General features: G+C 42.3%; 1 protein-coding gene across 1 annotated transcript; it reads left to right on the forward strand.

The window, feature by feature from the left end:
* Positions 1–78: 78 nt before the first annotated feature.
* On the forward strand, positions 79–27,785 carry Dnal1 (dynein axonemal light chain 1). Its single transcript, XM_021660052.2, has 8 exons — positions 79–202; positions 5,652–5,690; positions 8,068–8,177; positions 10,590–10,645; positions 14,770–14,825; positions 18,584–18,710; positions 19,946–20,086; positions 22,595–27,785. Exons 1-8 carry the CDS (start codon positions 200–202, stop codon positions 22,633–22,635), a joined length of 573 nt encoding a protein of 190 aa, XP_021515727.1. The 5' UTR covers positions 79–199; the 3' UTR covers positions 22,636–27,785.
* The last annotated feature ends 80 nt before the right edge of the window (positions 27,786–27,865 follow it).

Consider the following 27,865-nt stretch of genomic DNA (forward strand, 5'->3'; position numbering starts at 1 on the left):
TGAGCTCCGATGGACACCAAGCGAGCTGGAGGACCCGGGGGGCCGCCAGCCGTCCCACAATGCCCCGCTCGCGCCACCCGAACGGCGGCGAGAAAGGACCGCTGCCGGGGCCGCGGAGACGGAGCGCTCCGGAGGTGCGCCTGCGCGCTGACCCCGGCGGGCCCTAGCAACCGGAGCAGTGACGGTAGCAACCGCCGGAATGGTGAGTACCCTCCGGGCCTCGCAGCTAGACCCGAGACGGGATTGGGGGTGGGAAAAAGGGGGTGACCGTGGGGTGTGGAGGGCGGCGGGGCGCTGGCACCGCGCGAAGCGGGAGGAGGGGAATGCTGGCTCCGTGGAGCCGCAGGCCCAAGGCGGGAGCAGCCCGGGCAGGGGGTGGTCTGCGGAGAGGGAGGCCAGAGGCTGACAGGAAGTTGGGTTAAACTAGACAGGACTCTTGACAGAAGAAAAGGGAAGGCAGCTGGGAATTCTCCGAGAAGCGGGTCGGTGTGGGAAAGGCGACAGGACGGGCGCGCTGGGGAAGAGAGATCTCTTCCTACGGCCGTGATTTTAACTCTCCTCAAGCCCTGGTTGGATGGAGGGGTCGGGGCTGGACGCGGAGAGCTCCAGCCTCCGTGGCTGTGCTGTGCCCCAGTGCCCTCGTGGTGAGGGGGAGTCCTGTTACCTGGAGACGCTGTTAAAGCTCTCTCTCTGATGGGTATATTGGACCGGCGTTCCTAGCGTGTGTGAGATCCTAGGTTGGTTGGCTTTCTAGCAGTGCACAAGAAAAGAAAACCACTGACAAAACAGTGTCATTAGCAGGTGTGTGTGTGTGTGTGTGTGTGTGTGTGTGTGTGTGTGTGTTCAGTGCTACGTCAATGCACAGAAGTTAAGGCTAGGGTATTAAAATCATGAAGAGCTCATGACTCCCTCATACTGCCTGAAGATGGGCCTGGTCCTTCAGAAATGCAGGTCCACATATGACTTTTAAGATTTTCCAAGTGTGCCACCGTACGTGGCTACTTATTTTTAGACTTGCTCTCGCTGTGTGTGTGGGTGCCTGTGGAGTCCAGAACCCCCTGGAGCTGCAGCTACAGGTGGTCGTGAGGCACCCAGTGTGGGTGCTGGGACGGAACTGTGGGCCTGTGCAATGCAGCAACAAGCAGGCAGATCCCAGTTCAGATGGTTGTGGATTCTGGGAATTGAACTCAAGACCTTTGGAAGGGCAGACAGTGCTCTTAACCACTGGGCCATCTCTCCAGCCCAAGACCCACATTTAATATTATCGAAATACACCTGTACATAATTGATGGCCTCTTTTATTTTCTGTTTTCGAAGAGAGGGTTTCTCTGTGTAGCTTAGGCGTGCCTTGAATTTGTTATGCATCCTTGGCCGGCCTCAAACTTTTGATCCGCAGCCTACTGAGCCGTAGGAACACGGGCATATGCCATTATGTGTGGCAACTCTTATTCTTAGCGGTGTATGAAATAAGGGTATTATTTAATTAGTAGAGTTTTTATATTTGAAGAAATGTAGTGTTAGCATACTTTTTTTTTTTAAATCGCAAGTTCCACCAGCCAGAAGTTTGCTGGAGATGAATAATAGAATTGTATTTTACATGAGCTCTGTCCTCACCTGGCCGGCTGTATCACGATGTCCACTTGCTCCTGTAGGAATTTTTGGCTCCTATCTGTAAGAGGAACCAGTATTCTACAGCAACTCATATTGCAATAAACAGCTAGATGGCTTCTAACCCTATTCCAACAGTGTTGTGAAACTGTTCTCTTATGTGTCCCTTTTTTATGGGTCCCGGCAAGGGTTTCTCTGGGAAATAAAAGTGGGAGTGTTCAGTCAAAGGGTCTGTGTGTACTTAATTAATCTTCTCTTTCCGGGCTGTATAGAGCAGTTTTCACTTCCTCCACCATTGCATAAGAGTTCCTATTTCTCTATAGTTTTGCCAACTTTGCAAATCTGAAAATGTATGTGTGTATATATATATATATATATATATGATATTCTTTTGTTTTATTTTTAATTTTTTTTATTTTCAGAAAATACATGCTCTTGATAGTCTCATTAGTTTCCGGGTCAGGCTGTGAATTGTTAATTCATAGTTTTGCTAATTTAAAACTTTCTGTTTGTGAATTTTAGTAGCTTCTTTTTTTGTTTGTTTTTTGTTTTTAGGTTTTTGTTTTTTCGAGACAGGCTTTCTCTGTGTAGCTTTGGCTGTCCTGGATTTACTTTGTGGACCAAGCTGGCCTCAAACTCACATTGATCCTTCCCTCCCCGAGCGCTGGAACTACAGGCGTGTGCCACCACACCCGGCTTAAAGCTTCTTGTACATACTAGATGCTGTTATAGTCTTTTATTGGTTTCAGGTGGAAACCGTCTTCTCCCAATTATGTTGTTCGCTTTGTCAGCGTGTGCTTCCCCTACTCAACCATTTGTACAAACAGCGTTTTTCCTTTGGGGCTTCTACATGGACCATCATTTGCACTTAGTGGCAGTTTAATTTCCTCCTTTTGATCATTCCAATTTGTACTTCTTTTATGACAACACTGACAAAGAACTCTTTGTATTGTGTTAAACTAGCAGTGATAATGGACAGCCTTGATGTGTTTAGGATCCTAAAGAAAATTATTTTAATGTTACTGTCCCCGTTAGTCCATATTGACCGTCTTATTTAGGAGACATATTTTCTACACATAGATGCATATAACCTGGTTCCATTTGCTAACCTAACTTTCACCTTCTAACACATTATTTAATTTACTTAGTGCTTGTTTTGCTTATATTTACTTATATTTTTATATTTATTTACTTTATATATGCATATGGTGTATATATGGTTACATATATATCAGATTTAGACATCTATGTGTGTGTATTTTATACACAGTCACATATCTATCCTTATACTTCCTTTAATAGATGTAAGTTCTAGGAAGGCAGGAATCTCTTTTGTTCACTGATACGTCAGAATGAAATAGAAATCCCGGCGTGGTGGTATACACCTGCCATCTCAGGACCCAGAAAGGACAATATGACATAGAAGAATGTTTATCACAGAGCAGACATACAATGAACAGTTGTTAAAACAAATTCCCCCAGGTATGGTATTTGTTTCAGGTTTATTTTTTATTTTTTGATTTTATTAAGTAAGGATTTCTTTACACACACACACACACACACACACACACATATATATATAATTTACTTAATATTATTTCATGTGCATTGGTGTGAGGGTGTCAGACCTCTGGAACTGGAGATACAGACAGTTGTGAGCTGCCATGTGGGTACTGGGGATTGAACCCAGGTCCATCTGAAAGAGTATTCAGTGCTCCTAGCCACTGAGCCATCTCTCCAGCCCTAAGTTGGGATTTCTATTTGACTCTCAACTGACTACTTCTACTATCTAGTGTAGAAATGTATATGTATTCTGCACTTACTAAAAGAAACATTATCCTTTACATTAATCCATTAATTAATGATTGGTCTGTTTTGCTCCTAATATTGCTGTGCCTAGTATTTTCTTTCTTCTTTCCTTCATTCCTTCCTCTTTTTTATTCTGAGACAGAGTTTCCCTGTGTAGCCCTGGCTGCCTTGGAGCTGCTCTGTAGACCAGGCTGTCCTGGCCTCTGCCTCCCAAGTGCTAAGATTAAAGGTGTGTCGCCACCACCCAGCATGGATGAACTATTTTGATCATGCTCAGTATACATCATACTTGGCCTTGAGAATTCTGATGTCATCTCCAGAATCAAATCTACATTGAAAAAAAAGAAAGAGGTCTTCGTGATACGGCTATGACACCGTTTACAGTGGCCTCAGAAATGTGCAGCTTTTCCACACTTTCTAGGTTTTGAAACAACTTGTATAACAAAGAATATGTTCTTGAAGGGCTATTAGGACTCAGGTGTAAACTGTGTAGCCTTGGAGCTTTGGGAGAAAAGAACAGGCTACATCTCTGATTAGCATTTGAATGTTTTAAATATTGTGGTCTGTTCAGAGTTTTTGATGGTAGCGGTTCTGTTTCTCTAGGAATACATGTCTTGTTCAGGTCTTAAAGCTATTGCCATATTTTGCTCCTAAACATTTCATTTCTAGAATCTCTGTAGTATGTAGTTATTGATAGTTCTCGTATTCTTTATTTTTTTTTATTTGTGTATCTTTCATTTTTTTCTGGTCAAGCTTGCAAGAGACTTTAAGAACCACCTTTTAGTGTGCGCAATCATTTCTGGTTTTGATGTCTCCCTTTTTCTTCTGCCTTCTTTGAGTTTGCACTGATAACTTTTAAGTATGTTGAATGCTTAGCTCCTTTCTTTCTTATACCATGTTTTCTGGCAATATACACGAAGATAGAAATTTCTTATCAAATTTTGACTTCCCCTTCCCATCCCGCCCTGGCCACTGGGCACTGACCCCAGGACTTGAACAGGGGAGGGAAGCATTCCAGCTGCCGAGGTTCACTGCAGCATTTTGTTTGCTCTCTTCGAACTTATAAGAGCCTTTTGATGAGTAATTAGAACAGTATTCTACTCCTAGGTATTGTAATAGCTTATTTTTCCTGTTGTTTATGGTTCCTTTTTTTTTAAAGCTCCGATAATCCATTAAGAACATCTGTTGTATGCTTTCAAAGTTTTTAATATATTAAATTGAATCAAAGATGCTCTTTGTTATAAGATGAAACATTTTATGTTCTACTAAGAAAGAAAAAGTTGGAATTAAATTATACCAGATAATTTCCTGTCATTTTGAGTTCTCATTTTGTACTTATTTTTTGTGAGCCAGGTATGATTGCTCACACCTGTAATCCCAACACTAGGCGAGGCCAAGGCAGGTCTGGTCAACAAAGCAAGTCCAGGACGGCCAAGGCGACAGGGTCTCGGAAAACCAAAAAAATAAAATATATTCACTTTTATTTATTAGGTTTAATGGTGTGTGTGTGTGTGTGTGTGTGTGTGTATGTGTGTGTATGTGTGTGTATGTGTGTGTATGTGCTCACATAAGTGGCCAGAGGTACAGATCTCTTGGAGCTAGAGTTACAGATGGTTGTGAGCTGCTTTGCATGGGTACTAGGAGCTGAACTCAGGTACTTTGGAAGAACAGCAATTGCTCTTAACCACCTCAAGGTCTCTCCAGGCTCTTTGTACTTCTTGATAGAGCTCTATACTAACAGTTCTTTTACATATATTTAGACATACAGGTTTTTGTGGTCAGGTTATTCTTTGCAGACATGAAAAGAAATATATATAATAAAATTAATATTTTTCTAAAATTTTACTAGAGCTATTTGCCAGAGTGACTACAAATTGTTCCTAGTTAGAATGTGCATTCACTTTTCAATGTTAAGTTATGAAAATATATCAGTGAAATGAGATCTATTCTAATATCAAATATTGAAAGCTGTAGTTTTCGTACACCAAGTTGGAGTTAAATGTTTCGATATCACACAATCGTTTCCATATTTTCCCTGAGAGGATTTAAAGAGATCATTTGGTCCTTGGGAGAGAACTTAATCTCTTAATCATGCTTATATCATAGAGTTTCAAAGAAAGAATTGAGTACTTTAATGGTAGAAGTCAAGGCCAGAAATGATTGCATTGAAACTGAATCAACAAATCACAGCACTAAAGATGGCTTTGCTTCTTTTCCCTTTTCCCCTCTTTAAGGCAAAAGCAACAACAATCAAAGAAGCCCTGTCCAGATGGGTGAGTAGATGGCTTTTCCTTCCTTAAGAAGCTACACGAGGAAAGTTTGAACTGCTGTTTACATCCGACCATTTAGCAAAAGAGAATCTTGATTTTGTGGCAGTGGGTGCCTGAGCCTCCAGGTAGTGAAAGTGTATAGGGGTTAACATGTGATATAAATACACACACTCATAAACACAAATGGTATCAGGCAGTGTAGAAAATCTGAGTACAGTGATGGATCTTATCAATAACCCTGGTTGTGATATATTATAGTTCTGCTGAACATTATCACACACATCTTTGAGGGTGTGTGTGTGTGTGTGTGTGTGTGTGTGTGTGTGTGCGCGCGCGCGCATGCGTGGTGCTGGCGGTGGGTGGAGCCCAGGGCCTTACTCATGCTAGGCAAGTACAGTACTGTGGTGTGCACAGCTAACTCCTGAATTACTGTTCTAACCACTGAGCCGTGCATCTACCCTGCTTTCTAGCGAGACTTTGAATAAAAGTCTGTCAGCAGCCTAGGTATCTGGGAAACAGACAGAAGTGAATAGGATAATGAGATATTTGAAATCTGATTTAGTGCCCATAACTTTCTGCATTTGTTCTAACTGCGTTTTAAGGATTCATTTCTTGGTTGGAACGGGGTTGGGGGATGGCTCAGTAGTTAAGGTGTTTGCTGCAGTTCAGCTCTCCGGCACCCAGGGAAAACACAGGCGCACTAGCACCTGTAAATCCCAGCGCTGAGGAGGTGGAGCCAGGAGGACTCCTGGGGATGACCAGCCAGGCTAGCTGGCCTGTGAGCTCCAGGTTCAGGGGGGACACTCAGAAAGGAGTGTAGATGCTGGGGGTGAGGCTCAATGGTAGTGTGCTCCCCAAGTGTGCACAAGGCCCTAGGGTTGATCCCTAGCACCACATAAAATGGCGCAGGGTGATGCTGCCTAGAATCCGGGCATTCAGCAAACGAAGGTCGTATGACCAAGGCTGCAGGTGACTGCATAATATGTTCCCCGTCAGCCTGAGATCCAAAAGACCCTGGCTCCAGAAACCAGAAATAAGGGTGACTGAGGAAGACCCAGTCTCGGTCTGAGGCTTTCACAGGCACACTTGCACAAGTGTGCTTACACACATGAACACACACACAAACACATTTCTGCTGGGTCAAATATTCCATAACATTTGTTAATGAAAGAGTATAGACGAGACTCAGATTTGATCTTCCTTAAATTGCATTTTAGGACTTTACCTATTCATAATAACTAATATTTGGGGGTTTTGTTTTAGCTTCTTTTGGTTTTGGTTCATAGATTCCGTTTCTAGTTAGATTATGGCTAACAGTCTTCGCCTTTAAGATCTTTGAAGCATTAAGTATATTCCTTCATTGACTAACCCAACATTCTCCTTTTAACATTTAAAAGTCTTAACTGACATGTAATGATTGTACAATGTGAGTTTTGGTACATATTTAAAACAGATAATTATTCTATCAAGGTACAGATCTTTGACCTGGGATTTTTTTTATTCTTGTAATAAAAATCTTCTTTTGTAGCTCTTTGGGGATATGTGATTTATGGCCATAGCACCCTGATTGCACCCAGTCTTTTCTGAAATGTACAAGTTTACCACAGTCACTCTACTGTGCCAGAGAACACTCCAGCTCGCTCCTCCTATCTGATTTTGACTTTCCTTCCTTTTCTTCCCAGCCTCTGGTAACCATTAGTCTACTCTTGACTTCTGTAAGATAAGATCAACATTTTTAGCCTTCATGCACGAGTGAAAACATGAAATATTTATCCTTCTGGGCATTTTGCATTTCATCCAAAACAAACAACAACCAAAAAAAAAAAAAAAAGAGAGAGAGAGTCCTTTCAGCCCATCATGTTGGCACAAGTAATCCAGCACTGAAGATTACTAAGTGTCAGTTTCCTATGCCCAAACCTAGAAATGTGATGAAAATAAGCATGAGAGACCAGGGGATCACTTCGTTGGTAGAGTGCTTGCTGCCAAAGGAAGCTGAGTTCGGATCCCCAGAAGCCATGTAAAATGCTGGGCCTACTTCTTGGGTTGAGGGAATGAGGACATGAAGATGCCAGGGCATCCGCCTGCCTCTGCCTGCCAAGTGCTGGGCTTAAAGGCGTGTGCCAACACTGCCACTGACTCTTAGAGGATTTAAAATATTACAAATCAAAGTCCTTTCCATTTGTGAGGTCTTAACAGTTATCTGGCCCAGGTATATAGAAACATGGCTATTAAGGCCAACAAATGCCAAGAAGTGAATGGTGAATAATCTAAGTTATTAAAGTGTAATAGTTATTTTGAAACCCACATTGAAAGACCTTGTGAAATTCTGACTTCTTTGGCAACCAAGGATCATATTGTGCCAAATTAATTCTTCCCATAGGAAGAAAAGACTGGTCAGAAGCCATCTGAGGCCAAAGAGATAAAGCTATATGCCCAGATTCCTCCGATAGAGAAGATGGATGCCTCTCTATCCACACTTGGTAACTGCGAGTAAGTTTCCTCTTCCCATCTGCTTATTGCTGTTAAGTTTTCCTCCCTTTTCGCACACAGACTGGAAAAATGGTTTATTTCTTTCTGTGGTCTTTGTTGTTGTTTATTGTAATTTCTCTCTTGACAAAGCCAAATGTGAATAATTATCAGTTTATGAGATTATTGATAGAGCAATACTGAACAATACAAGCTTTTCTTGTGCAGTTTTTCTAAAACAATTGTAGATAGAGGTTCCCTAGTCTTCTGGGAGAAGCTAAATAGCACAACAAATTATTACTACTGTGTTAGTAGTCCACTTCCTAAGCAGGGAGATAGTAGCTCAAACCTGGGCAAACTTCAAAGACTCTGTTTCAAAATAACATAAAAAGTAAAAATCAGAAGGTCAGGGGAAGGACACTGGAGAGCTGGGTCCATGGCTCAAGCACTTGCCAGCCATTGAGAGCTGGAGCTCTCCAGAACCCCACATCAGGGCTGGGTAATGCCAAGCTCAGAAGGCAGAGACACGACACCACCAGAGCAAGCTCTCCATGTCAGTGATTGAGAGACCCTGCCCCAGTGAATCAGGTGGAAGAGAGGCGGAGGGTGGTTCAGGAGCATAGGTCATCAATATCGGGTCTCCACCTGTGTGCGCACACATGCACAGCACACACACAAATGGTAAAAACTGGGCTGCGGTCAAACTCATTAGACGAGTCCTTGCCTCGCACTTGTATGTGCAGGGCCTAGAGTTCCACCCACAGTACAGTAACAAAGTAGTAAAACAATCTAACAGTTTATTGTTTATTGCTTTCTCTTGTAATGTTACCTAACAAAATCAAAATCACATTTACTTACTAGATGCCTGAGAGACAGCTCAAACAACAAAACAAACGAAAAACCAACAACTTTAAAATATTGTTCAAAATGCCTGGAAAATACAATAAATATGAAAAAAAAAAGAATTAACATCAACCTAGGTTGCAAGACATTGTGGGACTAGTATTAGCATTTTGAGAATAATTCTAATTAGGCTGGGCATGGTGTTATATGCCTGTAATCTCAGTCCCTGACAGGCTGAGGCTGGTAAGTTGAGGCAGGAGGATCATTAGCACAGGGTCAGATAATGAGATTCTGTCTCATAAAAAACAAACAAAAAGTTCTAACTGGGATCAAATTATATCCATTTTGTAATCTTACTTTCCAAGTCTTTAAATACCAGATGATATTAATTCCTTTGGTTTGTTTTCTAGCATCCTGTACAGTTTTTAGCAGTGTTCTGTGCTAACTGGACACAGTTGTACTCTGAGACATCATATTTGTGCTTTCATGCTTCCTTGTCTCTTGTCAGGGCTGTAGAATACTCTAGAGTTCCCGAGGTCCTTTCCTGTCCTTCACCCTGCCTTTATCTAATTGTTGCCCTTTCTGTAGTAGATAAGCCCAATCCCAGCTTCTCAGAAGCAAATGTCTCCTAATGCAACCCTAATGTCTTACAGTAAGCAAATTGGACTGCTCTTGGACAGTCTCTGAAAACCTGTTAGACTGAGATCTTTGGAGTAAAAGAAAAAGCAAACATAGTTAGTTACTGATTGCCACTCAGTCCTTGTGATAAAAACATACTGCAGCACAGGAGGAAAAGTTTGCTCCAACTATGACTTCAAAGAAATCAAAATACATTTTTGCAAAGCCACCGACAGGCAGTGAGTGTGAGGTTTGTGTGACACACCAAAGCACACCCTCAGAGCGTGAAAGGAAGAGGCAGCCTGCTTGGGTTTTTGCAGACATCTTTTGGACAGGCTGCCTAAAGAGGAATTAGAGAATTCCTTCCGAAGCATAGGCTTAGATTAATTTAAAGGCATTCCTTTTTCTGTTGGTAGTGCTCAAGAGTGGGCGAGTGACTAGAAAATATGCAGCTTTGACCCTTTACATGCCAGGTATTTATATAGTAATTGCCTTTGCTTTTTTAAGCAGATTAAAAATGAATAATTCCTGTTCAAGTCAAATCATGAGGGTAAGATACATGTTTGAGGGTTTTAATTTTGGCTCTGCCACTTTGTAACTGTGTAATATTGGGAAAATGTTTAACAGCTTTGTACCTCAATTTCATTTGTAAAATGCAGTAAAAATAATATCTCAGAGGACTACGAAATATTGGATCAAAGGGTACATGTACTAAACATTTAATAATAACACCAACCTGCCCTTAAAAAGTTCGCTTTTCATTCTCTACAACGAGCGTATATTAACTTTAATAATCAATGGGGAAAGGATTTCAAAATGAAGAAATAACTTCTATTACTGAAGCAGAAAAATGGATTCAGTATAAAAAGAAACATGAATTAAAAATCTTCCATGGGCATTACTATTAAGAAGTAACTTCTGACATTCCACTTAGGTTTTTCATATTAATTAAAGTTCTCCTTTGTTCTTTTAAAGGAAGCTTTCCCTGTCTACAAACTGCATTGAAAAAATTGCTAACCTGAATGGCCTAAGTAAGTGATCCACAGTAACAGACGGCTCTTGAATTTCTAGTTATTGGAGCATACATTCCAGAGACACTGTGTCATTCCGGAGGCTGGCACCTGTTTTTATCACAGCAAATGTCAGATGATAGAGACTATATGTAAACCATGTCTTAAGTTTCGTTATCTGAGAGACTGACAGAGAGAGAGAGAGAGAGAGAGAGGAAAAGAGGAGAACCAGATGGTGTGAGACCTCAATATTTAAAGTCCTCTGAAAACTTTTATAGACTTAAAGTTGGGATGGCTGAGACGACGAGGTTTCTGATTGTGTCTTTTTTTGTTCAGATTTGTCTTGTGTGTGTTTTGAACTTGTAGTTAAATTGTAGTCCTCACTGTCCCTGTGGTCTCTCTGTGAGCAGTGCCACTGCCCGCCCTCCCAGCTGTCATGGCTTCCTATTCGTAATGGCTGGTTAGTTTCTAATGGCTGCTGCAATGTAGTGACTTGAGTGACAGAAACTTATTCACTAACCGTTTTAAAAGTTGCAAATATGAAATTAGTTTCACTGAGCCAAAAATCAAGCCTCTCTCAGACTTTTAGGAAGAGTCTTGCTCGTTCCATTTTCTGGTGCATGCCTCATTCCTTGGCTTCTGACTTCATCGTGTCAGTTTCTGCTTTTGTGGTTCAAGTACTTTCTGTTGTGTCTGTGTCAAGCCCCGTGAGAACACATGTGCACTTCAGCACACCCGGGTAGTGAGGATGGTCCCTGTCTCAAGAGTTCTTCCTTTCTTTTGTTATTTTGTTTTTCTTTCTTTCTTTCTTTCTTTCTTTCTTTCTTTCTTTCTTTCTTTCTTTCTTTCTTTCTTTCTCTTTCTTTCTTTCTTCTTTCTTTCTTTCTTTCTTTCTTTCTTTCTTTCTTTCTTTCTTTCTTTCTTTTTCAAGACAGGGTCTTACTGTGTAGTTCTGGCTGTCATGGAACTTACTATATAGACCAGGCTGGCCTTGAACTCACACAGATCTGCTGGCCTGTGCTTCCCAAGAGCTGGCCCTCTGGCAAGATCTTAGGGCATCTACAAAGGACTGTTGTGCCACACAGAGCAACAGTTGCAGGCTCCAGGGACTGGCCTGTAGGTATCTCTGGGGGAGCCACTATCGGTCTACAGCACTCTCACCACACAGCCCCTGCCCCAAGCCTGCCACTGAGCCCTTCATGTGGAGCCTCAGCTTCCCCCTAAGCCTTGCAGAAAAAAGAATACATCTGAATTTATTATACATTCCTGTAAATATACAAATCAAATGTCATGCATAAACTGGGACCGTTTGGAAAACAGTTTATACCCTCATAGCGTAGGTTCTAGTGTGCATTTTAAACTTCATTTTTTTATGTCAGTCATAACACTAAATTTGTGTGTTGTGGGTGTGTGTAGGTGCACATGTGTGCATGTGTGTTTAGGCAGAGGCCAACATTGGCTGTCTTTCTTCAAAAGCCATCTACCTTGTTGTGTAAAAAGGGTTTTTCTTCAGCTGGGCCATGGTGGATCATGCCTTTGATCTCAGCACTTGGGAGGAAGAGGCAGGCGGATCGCTGAGTTTGAGGCCAGCCTGGTCTGGAGAGCAAGTTCCAGGAAATCCAGGACTACACAGAGAAACCCCGTCTCAGGAAACCAGAATAAAATCAAGTAAAATAAGGCTTTTTAACAAGCCTTGTTGCTGGCCAAGTAGGCTAGGCTAGCCAGCCAGTCCCATTGTTCTGCCTGTTTTCACCTTGCTCCACTGGGATTCAAGCATCCAACGTACCAGCTTTTGTCATCAGACTCAGGTCTTCATGCTGGCACTGGACTCTCCGCCCAACCCACAACACACTAAATTGATTTCACTACCTATTACAGGGTCATGGCTTCTCATTTGAGAAGCCTCTGGACTCTTCTAACCGCATCTTAGCTGACCCTTTCTCTTTCTGCTCGTCAGTTAACTTACTGATGCCAGGTGCTCATTCTGACAACACTGTTCTCCCAGACCAGAGACATGTTAGTCGTTCATCTTTGCCTGATAACATTTAATGTCTGGTGTTGCACTCACTCATCCAAAAGCTTGTACTGCCAGGTCATTCTCAAACATAAGCATACTTTTTTTTTTTTTTTTTTTGCTTATTTGTTAGTTTTCTTTGATTGCTTTTGTTTTTGTTTCAGACAGGGTCTCACTGTGTAGCCCTGGCTGCCCTAGAATTCTTCACTGTGTAGATCCAGGTAGCCTCAAACTCACAGAGCTCTACCTGCCTCTGCTTCCTGGGTGCTGGGATTAAAAGTGTGCATTGCCATGCCTGGCCATACATTTTTTTTTTTTTTTAATAACTTTTGTCCATTTGCTTATACAGTGCTTCTCATCGAGTACAGTTTCATCATCTCACAAGAAAAACCCTGTAAGAAATTAAGGTCAGGATTAAGAATACCATGTTTAAATGCCACCTTCTGAGCTAGAGAGATGGCTCAGAGGTTAAGAACACTGGCTGCTCCTCCACAGGTGCTGAGTTCAATTCCCAGCAACCACATGGTGGCTCACAACCATCTATAATGTAATCTGGTGCCCTCTTCTGATCTGCAAGCACATATGCAGGCAGAATGCTGTATAAAAAAATAAATCTTTTTAAAAAATGCCACCTTCTCTCTAAGACTTCTCAAATGTCCACCACCGTAATCACTACTTTGAGAATATTTATAATAATTTAGTTTGGGTTTTAATATTTACCTACTGATATAATTATTGTAAAGACCAAATGAGTTCATGCATATAAAGGATAGACTTGTATATGGTACATACAAAATGATGACCAAAGCTGGATGTGGTAGTGTATGCACATAACTGAGCTACGTGGGAGGCCGAGGAAGGAGTTTGAGGCTAGCATGAGCAACCTTTGTAGGACCTTGTCTCAGGGATAAAACCTTGTTCAAAGGGGGAAGGATTGAAGCTAGGCATGGCAGCTCATGCCTATGCTCTCAGTACTTGGGAGACTCAGGCAGAATGATCTTTGCAAGTTCAAGGCCAGCAACATAATGCTACACCAGCCTGGGCTACAGAGTGAGACCTTGTCTAAAAAGAGGGGGAGGCTGGTGTTGAATTTCAGTGGTAGAATGCTTGTCTGCTGTGTAGAAGGCCTGGGTTCAGCCTCCAGAACTAAAAAGCAAAACAAAAAGCCTTCAGGAAAGATTAGCAAGGGTCAGAGTTGGGTGCGTGTTCCGTGCTTTGGGGGAAGCACCGCACCTTGGAAACCCTCCTGTCTTCATGTGAGGCAGACCCCTTACCCCATGATGAATGCTTGGGAGAAACTGTAGGAGGAAGGATTTGCTTTGGCTCATGGTTTCAGAGTTTTCAGTCAAGCTCATCTAAATCGTTGCTTTGGGCCTGAGAGCAGATGTACACCATGGCAGGGTGTCATGGCAGGGCGCTTGGTTGTGCTTCCCAAAAGTGAGAGGAAGAGGCCGCAGACAAGGCGTATCTCCAGGGTATACCCACACTGGCCTACTTTCCCCCTTGTCTCCAAGTCCTAGTTCCCACTGCCTCCCACTAATGCTACATATTCTGGGTCCATCAAGGGATTAATCTAGTAATGAAATCAAAACCATCATGATCCAGTCAGTTCCCTGAAGTTCCACCTCTGAAAAGTCTTGTGTTTGGAACAAAGCCTTTAATACATGAGCCTTGTAGGCTCATATCCGAACCATAGTGTCTGTCCCAGTCCACTCTGCACCCCCGTACCTCACTGTCTTTGAGTATTCAGGGCTGGAGGGAAGTGTCCACTGCTACTAGGCTTGCATCTAAAATGGTGCCTTCATTTCCATTTTCACTGACTCACTAATAATTTAGGCTATTTCAGGTTTTTCCTCTGCCTGGATGTCTTTGTAATTAAAGTAACTACAAAAGACCACTTGTGGGACTCTTTTTTCCAAAGTGGATTCTGAGACATGAACTCGGGTTGTCAAGCTTGGCAGCAAATGTCTACTAAACCGGCTTGCCTGCCCCCTTGCCTATTTTGTAGTAGAGTCTCTTCAACTGACTATGTAGAGATGCTTATTCTGTAAAGTTTCTTAGACTGTTGCTCTGCTAGATTCACGATAGTGTGTCTGCCTCTCACAAACAAAACGCTTTCTTTCCATGACAGAAAACTTGAGGATTTTGTCCTTAGGAAGAAACAACATAAAGAACCTAAATGGACTGGTAGGTTGGTGTTTATTACTTTTTAAAAAGCATGTATTTTTCTCATAAAAATAACATTGTTTGGCTTTTTGAGACACGGTTTCTCTGTGTAGCCCTGACTGTCCTGGAACTCACACTGTAGACCAGGCTGGCCTGGAACTCAGAGATCTGCCTGTCTCTGCCTCCCTCTGAACCCTGGGACTAAAGGTGTGTGCTATCACACCCAGCTGAAAATAATGTTTTTATATTGTAGACAGTTACAATTAGAAAAACAAATATGACATGTAGCCACAAACCACTGACAGTTTAAAACTGCTCACATATTGCTTGACTGCTTTATTTTTTCAATTCTTTGACAATTCACTAAAGTGAATTGTACTATGCATGCTGTTTTGTATCTCTTTTTTACCTTTATTTGTTTATTTTTGAGTCATATTTATTTCTAGTGTGTGTGTTTGTTTATGCTTGTGCCATGGCAACAGTGTGGATGTCAGAAGACAGAAGACAGCTTGAGAGGATTGGTTCCCTTCCATGCGTGAGTCCTGGGAATTAAACTCAGGTCACCGGACTTGGAAGAAATCATGTTTATGCTCTGAGCCATCTCACCAGCTCAGTGTCTCCTTTTAAAATTTAATATGCACAACTTTTCATGTAATCTGTTCAGTAAGTCCATGTGATATGTTTCCTGAATGCCTACGTGTGTGTATTTGTTTGTGTACACACCCTGGCATGCCTATGGAGGTCAGAGGAAAATGTGTGAGACTCTGTTCTCCTCTCCATCATGTGGGAACTGGGGATTAAACTCAGCTCATCAGGCGTGAGTCATCTCACTGACCTATATTTATTTGTTTGTGTGTGTGAGTTCTTTTCATAAATTCTCACTGCTTATCTGCTACCTTCTTTTTCTTTAGCTTTATATTATTTTCAACAACTTCTAGGCAAGTCCTCCCTCTTTTGCAAAATGTCTATGACTTTTCTTGAGTAGTTTACTCTGGAGAAATTTGATAATCACTTTTTAAAATTCTTGAATATAAATTCCTTTTGAAAATCTTAATAGAACTGTATTAAATGTATAAACTTATTTGAAAAAGATTAATGTTTTAATAACAATACATTTTTCTTACAGGAAGAGTTACTCATTTTGTTGTTCTTTCACAAAATTATATAAGTTTTAATTCCTTTAAGGCAGTGATTCTCAACCTGTGGATTGCAACACCTTCAGGGGTCGAATGACCCTTTCACAAGGTTCACCTAAGACCATAGGAAAACATAGCTATTTATGCTACGATTTATAGTAGCAGCAAAATTGCAGTTATGAAGTAACAATGAAAATAATTTTATGGTTGAGGTCACCACAATATGAGGAACTGTATTATAGGGTTGCAGCATTAGGATAGTTGAGGACCACTACCATAAGGCCTTCTGCATTTCTTCAGCAAAAACGTATTCTTGAAATTTATAGTTCTTGTTGCTTCGATGAAGGAGGCAGGTTTTCTTCAGCAAGTAATGGCCTATGAGATCGGAAGCTGTTGCTTTAGCTGGTTTGCAGCTTAGTGGTGGAGTACCTGCCTTGCATGTGTAAGGCCAGTGTAAGGCCAGCGTAAGCCCAGAGCTTCCAGAAGGGAAATGCATTGATTTTATGTGGTTGGGCAATCAGTTACCAACAATCCTTAAACAAGCCTTAAGAATTTATAAATCACACATGCTAAAGTCTTGTAAGCAATGTTATATTACCTGAATTCTCTTTTTAAGATTTATTTATTTATTTATTATGTATACAGTGTTCTGTCTGCATGCACACCTGCCTACCAGATCTCATTACAGATGGCTGTGAGCCACCATGTGGTTGCTGGAATTGAACTCAGGACCTCTGGAAAAACAGCCAGTGCTCTTAACCTCTGAGCCATCTCTCTAGCCCTATCTGAATTCTTTATACAAATCAAGCAGTAATGATCTGTCACTATATGATCCAAAATGATCTTAAGAGCCTCCAATAAGAACTTCCCACTTTACACTTCCTGACATCCTAGTCCCAGGGAAGAGCCCTAACTGTTGTATTTCCTTATTCACAGTGTGGTTCGGATTGAACCAAGAGCGCGATGCTTGTTAGGCCCAAGCTCCATGAGCTAAGCCGAGGCCCAGATCTTTTCAGTTTTTAACAAGTGTTTTTTCTGCTACCTCATCACACTTCATGGAGATATGAGAAAGACAGAGATCTAAGGCAATGAAATTGTATATAATGAAATTTAAATTATCTGAAGACTAATTCTTTTGCTATAAAGTTGTATGTGATACTGTAATTAGATCCTTTGGGAGAAGATACCAGAATATTCAGTTAGAGAACTTAGTTAAGTCATACTTTTTGATATAGGAGTGTCAAGATAGACTATAAAATTTTTTCTTCACTTTCTACTTGGAAAGTTAAAACTAAGAAGAAGTATGGAGTTGAGATGAGAGAATTAACTTAGGCTACCCTATTTTCAACTTTGCTCTTTTGTTTTACCACTATGGAAAATGCATTAAGGAGCTTATTCTATCTGCAGACTTTTAATAGACAATTACCCAGAGTTAGACCTGAGCCCAGTAGTCATCATCATGTAGATGTGTGTAAGTTGTAAGGGTGGAAGAGAGACACAAATGGAGACCGCGTGCATCCTGCCCAGTGCTTTGTTTTACAGGAAAAGATCGTTACATTTGTCTAATAGCTACTGAAAATAGTTGTGCAAATGGTGATGGTTTAAGAGGCAGTATGATACAACTTTTATGCTATAATACAAAGACAAACTGTTTAAAACTGAATTTTATCTATCAAAACGATGAGGTCTAAAGAGATTGGTAGTGTTTGCTCCATAAGAATAAGGTGGTTGTGTTTGACCCCCAGAACCCACTTAAAAGTTGATAGTATGTGGTTGTAATCCCAGAGCTGGGGAAGTAGAAATGGGGCCCCTGAGCCTTGCTGCCCAGCCAGCCCAGCCAAGTTGGTGACCCCCATGCCAGTGAGAGGCCCTGTCTCCAAGAACATGGCGGGCAGCTCCTGAAGAAGGAAGCACATGCACAGTGACAGTGTGGCTTGAGGGACGGGTAGTGAGACTGATAGGCAAGGCAGGGTAAATTTAGCAAAGTGGTCATGGTGTGTTCTGGATAGATGGGCCCCTAGCAGTTTTTTTTTTGGGGGGGTGGGGGGGGTGGGTGGTCTTTTTGTTATTTGGTTTGTTTTTTTGTTTTTGTTTTTGTTTTTTGTTTTTCCCCAGAGCTGAGGACCGATCGCAGGGCCTTGTGCTTGCTGGGCTAGTGCTCTACCACTGAGCTAAATCCCCAACCCCTCTCTCAATGTTTTAATAATTATTTTTTCTCTAATAAATGTTGGGGAAAATGTGAATTTTAGAGCAAGTTCTGGGACTTAATATAAATGAGATCTTAGAGCCCTATACAACACAAATAACTGGTTTATAGAAAATAAAATTGGTTTATCTACTTTTAAGTTTTCTCAGAGTCAAATAATATAACCTATTAGAAAGTAATTTTTTAAAATGATGGTGCCATTACTTCTCGTGTGATTTCAGTAGCTATTGCTGAATGTTTGTGAAGTAATTGTAGAACACAGTTGAGACCCACTTAGTGGGGAAGGGAATGTTCCGTGTCTTCATCAGATATGACTTCCACCACGAAGTGTTAACTCTTCAGCGGGTGGACATGGAAGTCTCAGGTCTCTTTAAAAGGAAGAAGACAGGCACAAAGGGTTAAAAATAAGAGTGTAGATTCCATGCTTTCTTTTCCAGGAAGCAGTAGGAGACACATTAGAAGAACTGTGGATTTCCTACAATTTTATTGAGAAGTTAAAAGGGATCCACGTGATGAAGAAACTGAAGATTCTCTACATGTCTAATAACCTGGTCAAGGACTGGGGTAAGCTGAGATCACCTCTTGCTAGTTCCCTCCTCCTGTTCATGGAAAAAGCCAACAGGAGCTGGGCATGCGGTGATGCTCACCTGTAATCCCCACATGCAGGCCGAGGCGGGATGGAGTTTGAGGAAGTGAAACCACCTCACAGCACTGATAAAAAGAGAAACCATCCAATCAGGGAAAAGTATACAAAAAATAGGAACCTTTATTTTTAAACACAGAGAAAATGAGCTTCAGGAGTAACTATAGAAATCCCAACATTTCAAGTACAAGAAGTGTATACTTAACTACTTACTTAGTCTTGCCCCATAAACATGGGGATCTGCGTTCAGATGCCCAGGACCCCTACAAAAGCTGGAATAGACAATGGGCATCTGCAATCCAAGTGCTGTGCGGAGGTGGAGACAAGGGTCCGAGGGCTTAATGAACAGCCAGTCAAGCCGAACCAGTGAGCCAGGTCCATGGAGAGGTCCTGTCCCAAAAAGTTAAGTGAAGAAGATTCAGGGAACACATCTGATGTCACTTCTGGTCTCCACATACAGACACGCACACACACATACATGCACACACTCATGTACACATTGACTTATAGCGAGTATGGTTGTGTAGGTCCTGGACTTGTTGATCATGAAAAAAAATGTATCTTCTAAAAACTAAAGAAATTCATTTAAATGTAAAAAACCTGGCATACTGATTTGATGCCTACATTGCTTTGCTTCTTTTTTGGTATGTTATTTTTTTCAGCATATTCTAACATCCTGCTGCATACACCATGAACAGTGCTGAACATTGTTCCAACACCACATAGTTCACAGCTGAGAGGGCACGTGTTTAGTAAGCCAGTATTTCTAAAACTGTTGTAAGCTCTGTGGTAAGGATTTGAATGAATCACTTTGGGAATTCAGAGGTGAGGGGAGGTGCAGAGATAAAGGCGGCTTAGCTTAGGCTGCCCTGATGCAGCAGCTCAGAGATTGATTTGCTCTTCTCTGCAGCACCAACCCTTCTCTGTTTATCCCATCATTAGGGCAGCATTGAAGGTTCAAGAGATAGGTCTCCCCCCATCCCATAATATCCTCAGATAATGGCTTTCTATTGTAAAGTTTCCTTTGATCTTTAAAATCTTAACCACTGCCCTGCACAGTCACATGTAGACCTAGTGATTGGATTCTGTGTCCAGAACCATGAGAGGACAGAAGCTCCACAGCTTCTGACGTGGAAAGTGTTCTCTGTGCTCACAGCTGAGTTTGTGAAGCTGGCGGAGCTGCCGTGCCTGGAAGACCTGGTGTTTGTGGGCAATCCCCTGGAGGAGAAGCAAGCTGCTGAGGGCAACTGGATCGAAGAAGCAGCCAAGCGTGTACCCAAACTGAAAAAGCTGGATGGTGAGCCGCCCTGGGACTGGGAAATAGTTTTTGTTTATTAGGTTTCTGTTGTTGTTTGTCTTTTGAGACAGTGTCTTACTATAAAGCCCAGGCAGGCCTAGAACTCCCTATATAGTCCAGGCTCACAAGTTCTAGGATTAAATCTACCACACCCAGCCATAGTAAGACATTCTTACTATCTCTCTGGGATGATGCCATCACTGTAGAGTAATTTATTAGGAAACCTGTAAAGGCCAGTGATCCCCAGCAAGTGTGACAGATGTATCTGTTGCCTTCATTCCCAAGACCCTGGAGGTCTTTCCACACCGGTGCTGTGGAAATAGGCTTTTTGTTTGTTTGGGTTTTGTTTTTGAATGAGATCTATGGTGATCATAGAAGTCTCTCTTGAAATAAATCACTGGCATTCCTTTCTTGCCCTGTCCCAGGACCCCAGCTCCCTCTCCTGCAGTCCTTGGGAAGGACTGTTCTAGTCTGGGCGGAATCATCACCCCCCTTCTTCACATTATTCTCAGTCTAAGTTCTTCAGAGACAGAACCAAGTATGTCTGTGGTCTGCCTTTGCTTTCTGTTTTGTCCCTAAAATAATTATGCGCACAGCCCAAGTCCCTGGACAGAAGAAAGGAAAATGCCCAGTGCTGGTGACGGTGGGGACAGTGACTACCATGCTGTCCATGTGTAAAGGCATATTTCCCACATTACCTTCATCCCCGCACTCAGGCTAAGTCATCCAAAGTAAAGGACCGAGTCACTCTCTCCACAGCACAGGTGTGCAGCATAGCTGTGGCAGGAGCAGTCAGGAGTCCTACAGGAATCTCAGGAATGGGGACAATACATACATCCGTTGTAGTCGTTGGGACCACTGACTTTAGTTTCAGCATGTATAATCGTCACTATTATCAGGAAAATGAACGTGGGCTGGGGTGGTGGCTCAGTTGCTCAGACGTTTGCCTTCTAAGCATAAAGCAAGTACAGTCTTTACGTAAGGACTTGAGTTTGACCTCCAAACCCATGCAAAACAACCAGGTGTTGTAGTGCAAGCTTGTGGTCCCAGCCCTGGGGAGGAGAGGACAGCTGGATTCTCCGGCTTGCTGGAAGCGCCTATCATAATCAGGGAGCTTCAGGCTAAGAAGGGACTGACTAACCCCCTCCCCCAACATGCATACAAAGTGGAGGCGCTAAAGAGGTGGCTTAGGAGTTAAGAACACTTGCTGTGTGATCATGAGAGCTGGATTCAGATCCCAGCACCCGCATAATAAGCCAGGCATCCCACAAACACTTGTGACTCTAGCTTGGAGGATCTGATACAGTCTCTGGTCTCCAGGGACATTATCCTCATGTGCAAAATTCCACAGAGTCCACATTAGGGGTTCTGTTTCACTCTTTTGTTTGTCGATTGGCTTTTAGATAGGCTCTTGCCATGAAAACAATAAGGCGTGTAAATAAATAAAATCTTAAAGAAAGAGCAAAGGGGACAGCACCTGAGGAGCCAAGGCTGAGGTTCTCCAGCATCCACACATGGACACGTGTGTGCCCCTGCACACACACACACACACACACACACACACACACACATCCAAAACAATGATGAACACAGTAAATTAAGGTTTCTTGTGCTCTTTACAGCCTCTCATTCCTTCTCCCCACCACCCAGCCTCTCATCTGTCTCTAGATCAGTCTGCTCTAGAGCTCTAAATGAGCCTTGCTAAATGTTTCCCTAGGCCTAAATGACATGACACAGCAACAGTCATGAGGCAGATAAGTTTCCAAGAGACTAGTAATGTGCTATCCAGGCTATCCAGGAGTGCACAGTTAGTTTTGTGACTCTTTAAGTGGTTTAGACTACATTTGCATAAATGAATATTTAACATTAAAAAAAGAGGACCCAGAGTATAGTTCAGCGGTAGAGTATGTACTTACCATATGTAAGATCCTGGGCTCAGTCCCCAGCACCAAATAAAGTAGGGGGTGGTGGGTGGATGAAAAGGAAATACAAGGTACATTAGAGTCTTGAATTTCAGCCATTCTGTGCTCACCTTTGGTTGACCTCTAGAGACCCTTTGAGGTTATTTGTTTTCACTTCTTTTAGAGGTGCATAGAGGAAGTGAAATCCTTCCCTTAAGAATGAAACAAGCAGGCCTGGCACAGTGGGACACACCTGGAATCCCAGAGCTCAGGGAGGCAGAGGTGGATCTCAGAGTTCGAGGCCAGCCTGGTCTACAGAGCAAGTCCAAGACAGCCAAGACTACATAGAGAAACCCTGTCTGAAAAAACCAAAATAAACAAAACAAAAAACCCCAAAAGAATGAAAGAAGCTAGGCATGGTGGTGCACACCTTTAATTCCAGCACTCAGGAGGCTAAGGAGGGTGGGTCTCTGATGTTAGAACCAGCCTGGTCTATATAGAGAGTTCCAGGATAGCCTGGGCTATAGAGAGAGACCTTGTTACAAAAAAAAAAAAAAAAAAAAAAAAGAGAGAGAGAGACCAGAAATAATTTTCTTTTTCATTTTAGGTACTCCAGTAATTAAGCAGGATGAGGAAGATGAAGGCTAAGGCTGTACTTTCCACTTTGTGTTAATTTATTTAAATGTTATGAGAACAATAGATAAGTTTTGTATAATTGTCTATTTTAAAGATTTTGTGGGGGCAGAGTTCTTATCATAAAACACATCTCTCACTTCCATCCTTAAAAAAAAAACCTTTTAGTGTTTCTCCCTCAAACTATTAACACCAATGTCAGTCCAGTCCCATCTTTGGAAACTACAAATGTCCAGAGTTTGTCCATTTACATATGTCAGCTGTCTCCTAAAATTCATAGACTGGTCATTTGTAAGAGCAAAGGGACCTGTTATCTGTACTGTTATTTAGTATTTTTTTAGGCCAGGCATTTTAAAGATAGGCTTTCAAATCTGTACGAGGTTCATGTCCTTATAACTCGGAAGCACAAATGCATCACCCCATTGGTTCAGAAGGCAGCGTGGTGATGGGAAGCATTCCTATTAGAACACAGCTTACCTGGACCCAAGGGCCCGACACTGGTGAGAAAAGGAAGAATGACTGTCGTGGGGTCTTCTTAGCTCGTGTTATATTTACTTCTTTTTCCAAAAACGTCTGCGCTGTCCACTGGAATTCGGGACCTAACGGATGGCCACTTAAGTCACTATGCACGACCAGACACCCTGTTGTCCCCATCAATGGCTAACTCAGCTGGCATGGCCAGCTCTATAGTAATGTGATTCCATTAACTTTTGTGGACCTTGCTTTATGCAGAGTTTTAAAAATAACTTCTCATATATTTAAAGCGGTAGTCAGTGGTTCTAAGTATCTACCATTAGTTTGTAAAAACTTTTCCTGAATGATTTAGCCTGCTGCCCTTTGTTTCATGGTTATAAGGGTACAAACTTAAAGACTGAATTTGGTACCTCTAAATAAAAAACAGTATTTCAAAATATATTTTTGAGACTATCTAAAATAGCTTTTAAAGTGTATCATGTAAGTGGTACGGAGGGAAGAGAGAGATGTTTCAGGACGGATCCTAGGCAAATGGCAGTATATTGCAGAGTGTCTCCTGTGGAACACTGTAGGTGTCTTAAGATCTGCAAAGCAATAGTGTGGAAATTAGAATGTATCATATAAGAAAAATATAAAATGTAAAAGGTCATCAGTGCCAGATGAAGTCATTGACTGATTGAGGAGAAGTCAGGAACCCCTGCCAAATTGTGCCTAAAGTCTCAGCCAGAGGCTGATTCTTGGTTCAGCCCCATCGATTCTACCTGGGAGTAATCTCAGTGAAAGGGGCAGAATCTTTTTTTTAAACGATTCCATAAGTAGTCTTGGTATGAAAAACTTACAGCTGTCATGCCACTAAGAATGGCTTGGTTCTGTAAGAGTCACACTGATCAAGAGGGACGACTGCTTTGACAATCATCTCTAAATTCAAGCAAAAATGCCTAGTCTTGGGCTGGAGAGATGGCTCGGAGGCCTGTGCTTGTTGCTCAGGACCTGAGTTTACTTCCCAGCACCCACGTGTAGGCTCACAGCCTCCCAGACTTCCAGGGTAGTAGCCGATGCCCTTTCTGGCATCCCTGGACACCAGACATACACAAGTTACGCAGACATACATGGAGGCAAAACGCCATACACATAATAAATTTTTACAAAGAATACCCAGCATAATACCTTATGCACGCCTTTTTAGCTTTTCCCCCTGACTGGCTTAACATTCAGAACCATTGGCATTTCCCCTGTGAGCCACAGTGGTGGGGCCTCATTCTCCTGGGTGGTGCAGAAGGCTGCAAGTGGATGGAACACTATTGTTACTTGAGTTTCGAGGAGGCAAGCCCTGTTACTACGTGTGGCTAGACTTCCTGAAAGGTACCCTGGGAGTGAGGATGGGAAGTGGATGACTTCATACTGCATCTGTGAAATGACTTAGAGTATGTGTTTTTGTTTTTTTCCAAATTCTGTAATTGGAAAATACCCCTCCATCATTTCTTAATGTCTTTTAATCACTGGTGGTTCTCAGAGATATGTACGGTGCTTTTCTGTATCCATTTGACACAAAAACCATTTTCAGCTCCTCTCCACAAATATTGGAATGTCTTTGATGCATCTCTGTTCCTGGAATTAAAGCCAAAATGCATTCAGTTTGAAAGTGGAATGGAAGGCCAGCCTAGTCTATAGAGCAAGTTCCAGAACAGCCAAGGCACAGAGAAACCCTGTCTTGAAAAACAAAGAACAAACAGAAAAAAAGAAGAAAGAAAGAAAGAAAGAAAGAAAGAAAGAAAGAAAGAAAGGAAAGAAAGAGAAAGAAAGAGGAGAAAAGAAAGAAAATGGAATGGAAGCTGGATATATGAAAGAGTTGAGGATATGAGGCTATCCCCCAGATCATTCTGTAAGTCTCCTTTTACTCCTAAACTGTAGTTGAGATGAGATGGGGCTTATGCCAATCAGACTGGAGATGGATCGGACCAACTTGTACTAAATGCTGTCGGTGTTCATTTGAACTTCTGCCCTTAGAGATAATGCTAGAGTGCTGGAACAGCCCAGTATTTTATTGTTTTCACCGTCGATATGATGGTATATTAGAATTCCACTTTCTGTGTTTCCTAATTCTTAGCTAATGGCCATATTATCTAGCCAGGTCTTGGAAGGCCTTTCTTCTCCTTTCTTACTGCAGCGGAGGTCCTCGGGGTCCACTGTTTACATTCTGGTCTCTGTAACTCACTGTGGTGGGGCTGTGCACTGTAGGCTGCTTAGCCGCACCGGTCTTTTACCCCCTATATGCCAATAGCTCCTCCTCTCCAGTTTTGGTAACAAAAGATGGCTCCAAACATTGCCCACTGTGCTCCGGAACAAAGGGAGATAGCCAGGTTCTCCCCTAGATAAGAACCAGTGTTTCTCGTTCCAGCATTCTTCTCTAGGCCGCGGTCACTTTTGCTCTGTAGTCAGGTGCTGCTGGAATTACTGTGAGAGAAAGTGACATGTTTTAACATCATGGCTGGAGCTGACCAGTAGTGTGGCCCTTTTGCCCAATGCTGATTTCATGTTCTGCTGTCTTAGAAACTTGGGCCCTGGAAGCTGCATCTTCTGTGTGCAGGATCTTAGCTCCAGTTACTCACCCTGCTCGTCTTAGGACAACGGTTAATCACTTCATCTCTCAGTCATCTAAAACAACTGTGTGATAGATTCTGTTCTGCCTCTAAAGCTTAATATTTGGAATATGCTTTAGAAGATGTGTCATCATGCATAGATTTTTCTTTTTTTTTGCAGATGTTGTCCGTCATTAAGTCTAGGCAGCACTGTGCTCAGTTGCTCATGCGTGAGCATTAGCTGGTGGACTTCCAGTGTGACTGGGACTCTGTGATTAGAAGGGTGCTGTGCCTAACTGGTCAGGAGCGTGGGTGCTTCCTGCAGCTGCCCTACATGTGGCTCTGGAGTGGAAACTTGTTGTTGAGTAGGTATTTCTTCAAATGCCTATGCCAGGCATCTGAACACAGAGCAAGGAGTGGTGAGAAATTAATCTGTCATTGGCTCCGAGCTGGTGAAATGGAAAATAGAGCTGGGCTCAGTGGCACACGCCTGTGATCCCAACATTCAGGGAGGCAGAGGCAGAGGCAGAGGCAGAGGCAGAGGCAGAGGCAGAGGCAGAGGCAGAGGCAGAGGCAGAGGCAGAGGCAGAGGCAGAGGCAGAGGCAGGTGGATCTCTGTGAGTTCAAGGCCAGCCTGGTCTACACAAAGAAACCCTGTCTCAGAAAACAAACAACAGGCCAGCCCAGAGAGTTTGGATTTAATCATTTACTTTGGAAACTGGGTGGGGGAAGAGAGGGAAGTGAAGAGTTACTGTCTGACTGAGGTAGTAGCCTACAGTTCACAGAGACTGTGAACACTCAAGCCTGGGTAAAGGGAGAAAGCAAACTGCAAGCTCTCCTTTGCCACAATCAGCCTTGGACACGCATGTGGGCTGGCAATGCGTCCACAAGCAATGAAGCCAGACTCAGTGCGGCAGAGCGTTGGAGCTGGTTCTCACAGCTGACTGACGTGTTCCTGGATCTTAACCTAGTGTGGCATCCACGCTCCGTACAAGTGTAGGCCAGGTGAAAGTTAAAATGCAAAGAGCTACATGAAGAGTCACTGGACTTTTAGAGTTCCATGTTTGTGTATCTGCCCCTGCCTTTTATTCTTCCTTAACTGCATGAAAGGAAACAGAAAAGCAGAACTAGACTTCTAGCCTGATAGAAAGTGGTTCAGTTAACACGTGGAGAAAGTATAATCATAGTCTCAATAATTTCCCATATTGGGCAGATTAGCGAGGACCCAGACAACCAAATTATGAGCTAACAAATTTAACAAGAAGGTAGAGAGAGTAAACTATTTTTTTAGAAGATTTGCACTTTAAAATTATGAGTGTGGTGGTGGAAAATACTTCCAAAGGGGAGGTGGGGAGCTACGGAGCCTGCACACAGGTGTCCCAGACTCAGGCTCCAACACTTGCTCACTCTAGCCACAGTTGCTGTCTTCATGGTCAGTTAGGATTTCCTGCCTTTCTTTCCTATTTGGGTAGTTATATTCAAGGTCGTCCTATTCAGAATAGAAACTTTGGGTATTTTCTTTCCTCTATCTAGATTGTCTTTCCTTATTTTTTCAATGTTTATTTTTTGGTTTTTCATGGCAGAGTTTCCCAGGATGCCCTGGAACTCACTCTGTAGACCAGGCTGGCCTTGAATTCAGAAATCCACCCTCCTCTGCCTCCTGAGTGCTGGAGTTAAAGGCGTGTGCCGACGCCACCTGGCCCATATCTAGATTTTAAAAATTCAATTTAGTGTTGGCTGCATAACAGGGGGGAGGGGATCTGGGCATCTCCGTCCCTGGGAGTCCCTGCCTGTGACGATGTTGCACTCCTGTCACAGCTGATGAAGAGCAGAAGTCCACACACAGTCCAGCGGCTTCTCCCAGCTTGTCCTTCAAGGCCAGGAGCGTCATTCTCAGAGCATTGGCTTCTAGAACCATGTTCATTCTGAAGAACATTTTAACATCTGTTAATGCTTTGGTAATAATCTTTTATACACAGGACTTTTGTAGCATGACTTTATGACTAAACTTATTGTGCGTTAAATTATTTAGTAATATTGACTTTCTGAATGTTATTTTGTGGAACTTGTTTTAAAATAGTAATAAATCATGTTATTTTATAGAAAAAAAAAGTCCATTGGTTATTGTGTTTTAGTTAATAGAGTAACTCTCATGATATTTGATTTTTGAAGCAATTCAGCTTTCAGTCCTT

Source organism: Meriones unguiculatus, chromosome 7, assembly GCF_030254825.1.
Source record: "Meriones unguiculatus strain TT.TT164.6M chromosome 7, Bangor_MerUng_6.1, whole genome shotgun sequence".
In the NCBI taxonomy this organism is placed as follows: Eukaryota; Metazoa; Chordata; class Mammalia; order Rodentia; family Muridae; genus Meriones; species Meriones unguiculatus.